Here is a 4,421-nt window from a genome sequence, read left to right as displayed (position 1 = left end):
ATATGCTTAATAAATCGTCATAGGGTAACTACTGCTGGACTGAGTCCCAGCTGCTAGAGCCCTACTATGTTGAGACAGATGTCCCTGTTGCCTTCTGCATGTATGGGCATTGCAGCGCTAATCTCCACCCTATTCCTTGAACACCCAAGATCTTCTATTATATTTCACATTTACACCCTTCTTGCTGTCAGTTGCTCTTCAAGGACTATGTTCTTTCTGTTTAACTTCCCATCAGTGTTCTTTCTCAATACCAGTGTTTCAGGTCACTGATCCTTTGTGTCTGTGCCATCCTGCTGTACTTAATTGTCTATGCATGGTTGAGCCCCAATATGTGACAGCTGATATTTTAAAACATATTTTGATTATATGTTTGTATCTTGATTGACAATCTATAAAGAGTCTATCCCCTTTCAGAAAACATAAGTCTTCTCTTCAGTCTCCTCATGGATGACTTCATCTCCTGGTTCCTCAGGGTGTAGATCATGGGGTTCAGGACAGGGATGATGACCGTGAAGGTGATGGAGACAGCTCTGTCCATGGGGAGGGCAGTGAAGGGCCGGGCATAGACATAGATGCAGGGCACAAAGTGCAGGGTCACCACAGTAATGTGGGCTGTGCAGGTGGAGATGGCTTTCCTTCTGCCCTCCCCAGTGTGAGACCTCAACATCATCAAGATGACTGTGTAGGACACAAGAAGAAGGACAAACCACAGAGTAGTGACCAGACCGTTGTTGGAAATCATTAAGATCTCAAGAACAAATGTGTCTGTGCAGGCGAGTTTGAGGACTTGGGGGACATCACAGTAGAAGCCATCAACGACATTGGGTCCACAGAAGGGGAGGGGCAGCAACAGGGAAATCTGCACGATGGAGTGGACAAAGCCCCCCACCCAGGAGGCCACAATGAGGGCAGTGCATCGCCCCCTACTCATGATGGTCACGTAGTGCAGGGGCTTGGAGATGGCCATGTAGCGATCGAAGGCCATGACAGAGAGAGAAAAAATGTCTGCCCCACCGAGAAGGTGGAAGAAGAACATCTGAGTGATGCAACCATTGAAAGAGATGGTCTTTGTCCTTGACAGAAGGTCCACGAGGACCTTGGGAGCAGTGATGGAGGAGAAGCAGATATCCAAGACTGAGAGATTGCGGAGCAGGAAGTACATGGGGGTGTGAAGGCGGGACTCACAGGTCACAGTGATCATGATGGCAACATTTGCTAACACAGTTGTTACATAAACTACAGATAAAAAGAAAAATAAGAGCAAGCTCAGCTCTTGAGACTGGGTAAGTCCACAAAAAATAAATTCAGACACCCTGCTATGATTTCTCAGGGCCATTGGATGATAGTCCTTCCACCATGTACAGCTTTGAAAGAAACAATAATACTGCTGAGGCATTGAGATTGAGCAAAGATTTATCTCTTACATGGAAATTGAACAGCATAAATATATTTTAATCATATATCTTATTCTTTATGAACCTGCTATGTTACCTAGGGAGGTCACTCAGTTCTACTTGCTTCAGCTCCCTCTTTAGCCCAAAATGTGGTTTGAGCTAGATCATTCATCTCCCTACTATATTCACAGGAGCCTTTGGCATCTGTTAAAATTCAGCCCTAGACAGACAGGTCAGAAGGGGCTGTTCTGCGTTAGACCAAAGGAGAGAAAATTCTCATCATTTCATCCCAATCCTAGAACGAACTTGGGAATTGTGATTCAGTGTTGTACACATTTAGTCTTGCAATGGTGCTTTAAGTATTAGTGGAGCATGTGAAAGACATTGTATAGATAGGTACAATTTTCTGAGTGTTGCAATGTGATAACAGCACCTCTTTAAATCAAGACTATCAGATTTTATTTCTGTATAACTTAAGGAAGGTGAATTTAGCGGACTAGAAGACTCTAAATTGGCTTCTACCAGATCCAGTGACTTAAATGTAAGCAGTTTGTTGGAATTTTATGACTAAAATTATATTTGTGTATATAACTTTAATCTGTAATGTATAATAAATATATTTGAAATTATTAAATGTTACATGATATTTTGGTTCAAAAAAAAAAAAAAAGTCCACCCCTAGAGGATGTCGAGGAAGAGAACTAAAGAAGGCTTCATGGAAGGAGCTGTGGGCTCCCTACACCTCTGCGTATGGGAGCTCCTCTGATTTTATTCTAATTCCACTTTGTCTCTGTGCCTTAAAACCCATTAGAATAAACCAACACTCACAGGCCTTACAGTGACACCATGATAGGAATTGATTTGAACAGCATGTTATAGTTTTAAAAGCACTGCACACCTAATTATTAATCAATTTTTCTAATATCCCTCTGAGGTTAGAGGGGAAAGTATTAACATTACCACATCAGTTAATACCAAAACTGAAAAAGTGAACTCAGTAAACATTAAGCCAGTTTTCCTAGGTCATATGGAAAACCAGTGGAACAGGAAAAGTAACACAAATCTCTTCTATTAGTTCTAGAATCTTTCTACTCATCCAGATTGCCTGTCAGCTTGAGAATATATAAAACCAAGGATAATTTGTATAAGAGACTCTTTTTACAGGATTTTCCTAGTCTTTTCAAGGGTGGGTTTATTAGTCCCTTCATTTCTTCTCCATGACTAAGGAATTTTAGACCACTGCCCTTCTATTATCTTTCAGAAGTGACGAGGCTTTTTTTTTTTTTTTTTTTTTTTTACTTTTTAAAATTTCATTTGGTCGATACCCAGAGGTCGGGGTTTAACACAAAGGTGACAAGGATAGCACCAGATATGATTCTGTTCACAAAGAAGACAGCAGAGTCCAGGCATACGTACATAGAGAGAGGGCATGAAGTGCAAGCTTTCTGCAGGGTTGTAGGCAATGCAGGTACACCCAATGGAACAATGGTAGCTCCCTGCCTGCCCCTGGACACCCATAGGTTCTCTTACTATAGAGTCGTATTTGGGAAGGAGGCGGCAGATCCAACTTAGAGAATTTTCAGTTCATTCTATTTTGCCCATAGGAGTCAGGAGTGAGCAACCTTTTATTGTTTGAGGGTCAATTTTGAAAAAAAAAATTAAGTCTGAGGAAAATTTAATTGACATGCAGAAGGACATAGAGAAAGCTAGTGGTGAAGTTTAGCTTTCAGCATAATACATATTCTACCCATGCCATTTCAGTAATTTCTGAGATTTATGGTGGTGGCAGTGGTGACAAAGTTAACTGAGAGGAAAATAGCCATCTTCAGCCTAAGCATCTGAGCCATCTGGCACCACCATCTAGGTGGTCCCCAGAATGTGTCCACCTGGGAAGCATTACTCTTCGGTTGGTGTAGAAACAAGCTTTGAGAGCCTTGAGAAGTTATGTGGATAAATAACCCCCAAACACAGCTTGCATCTCCTTTGCTCTGAAGAGTATGACCACTTGCCTTGTTTCCTCTGTTGGTTCTCTCTTGGTGAACACAGTGGCCTCCACAGCAGGCACTGGCAGGTAGCACGTTTATCCAAAAGATTTCTACTGAGCCACTCACATTGCAAGGAACCTGGACACTGTACAGGCTCTCCGGAGGATTCGACTTTCTTCACCTCTCCCAGTGTGGCCTCCTTCTCTTCCTCCTCAGTTAACCCCTTATCTCTCCCTTAGATCATTCCAAGTTTCCTTAGTTGTCCTTTCCTGGTCTCCTTCCCTTCAGTATAGTTTTCTCTAATTCATCTTCTCTGTTTTTTTTTTTTTTTAAATTATTTGTTTATTTGACAGACAGAGATCCCAAGTAGGCAGAGAGGCAGGAAGAGAGAGAGAGGAGGAAGCAGGCTCCCCGCTGAGCAGAGAGCCCGATGCGGGGCTCAACCCAGGACCCTGAGACCACGATCGGAGCTGAAGGCAGAGGCTTTACCCCGCTGAGCCACCCAAGTGCCCCCATCCCTTCTGTTTTTTCCAGAAATGTAATTACAAATCACAAATGGGACCATCCGTTCTTTGCCTGAAGATTTTTAATGGTTCCTTATTGTCTACAGAATAAAGATTAAACTCCTCTTAGTATTATCTGGTACCCTGTTTCTTTTGATCCTGTTTCAGGGGTTTAAATGTTATGCAACTTCTTGCTGGTCCATGCCTTTGGATCCGTGTTCCTGTGGCTAGATCTACCCACCACGCACTCCCCAGTTCCAGAATTTCCCATTTATCCCCCTCACAACACTCAGGTTCAGAGTCTCGTGTTCTATGAAAACTTTCCTGACACTGCTTTGGGACTCATCATTCCCTGCTCTGACTTCTCCTCTGGCACTTGTAACATTTTTACATCTAAGTGCTTACGTGTCTGTCTCTCCTTAGTTCAGTATAATTTCCCTCTTACCTCTCAAGTTCATCCTGCCTGCTCAGTGTTTCATTTATGTTACATCACCAAAACTATACTTAGTCTGGGGCACGTGTTAGGTGCTCAAAAAAGG

General features: G+C 42.6%; 1 protein-coding gene across 1 annotated transcript; it reads right to left on the bottom strand.

Moving 5' to 3' along the window:
- Positions 1-400: 400 nt before the first annotated feature.
- Positions 401-1,336, bottom strand: LOC131811839 (olfactory receptor 4D9-like). Its single transcript, XM_059140827.1, has one exon. It carries the CDS (start codon positions 1,334-1,336, stop codon positions 401-403), a length of 936 nt encoding a protein of 311 aa, XP_058996810.1.
- Positions 1,337-4,421: the final 3,085 nt, after the last annotated feature.

The sequence above is a fragment of the Mustela lutreola genome, chromosome 1 (genome assembly GCF_030435805.1).
Source record: "Mustela lutreola isolate mMusLut2 chromosome 1, mMusLut2.pri, whole genome shotgun sequence".
In the NCBI taxonomy this organism is placed as follows: domain Eukaryota; kingdom Metazoa; phylum Chordata; class Mammalia; order Carnivora; family Mustelidae; genus Mustela; species Mustela lutreola.
This window is presented reverse-complemented; position numbering and strand designations above follow the sequence as displayed.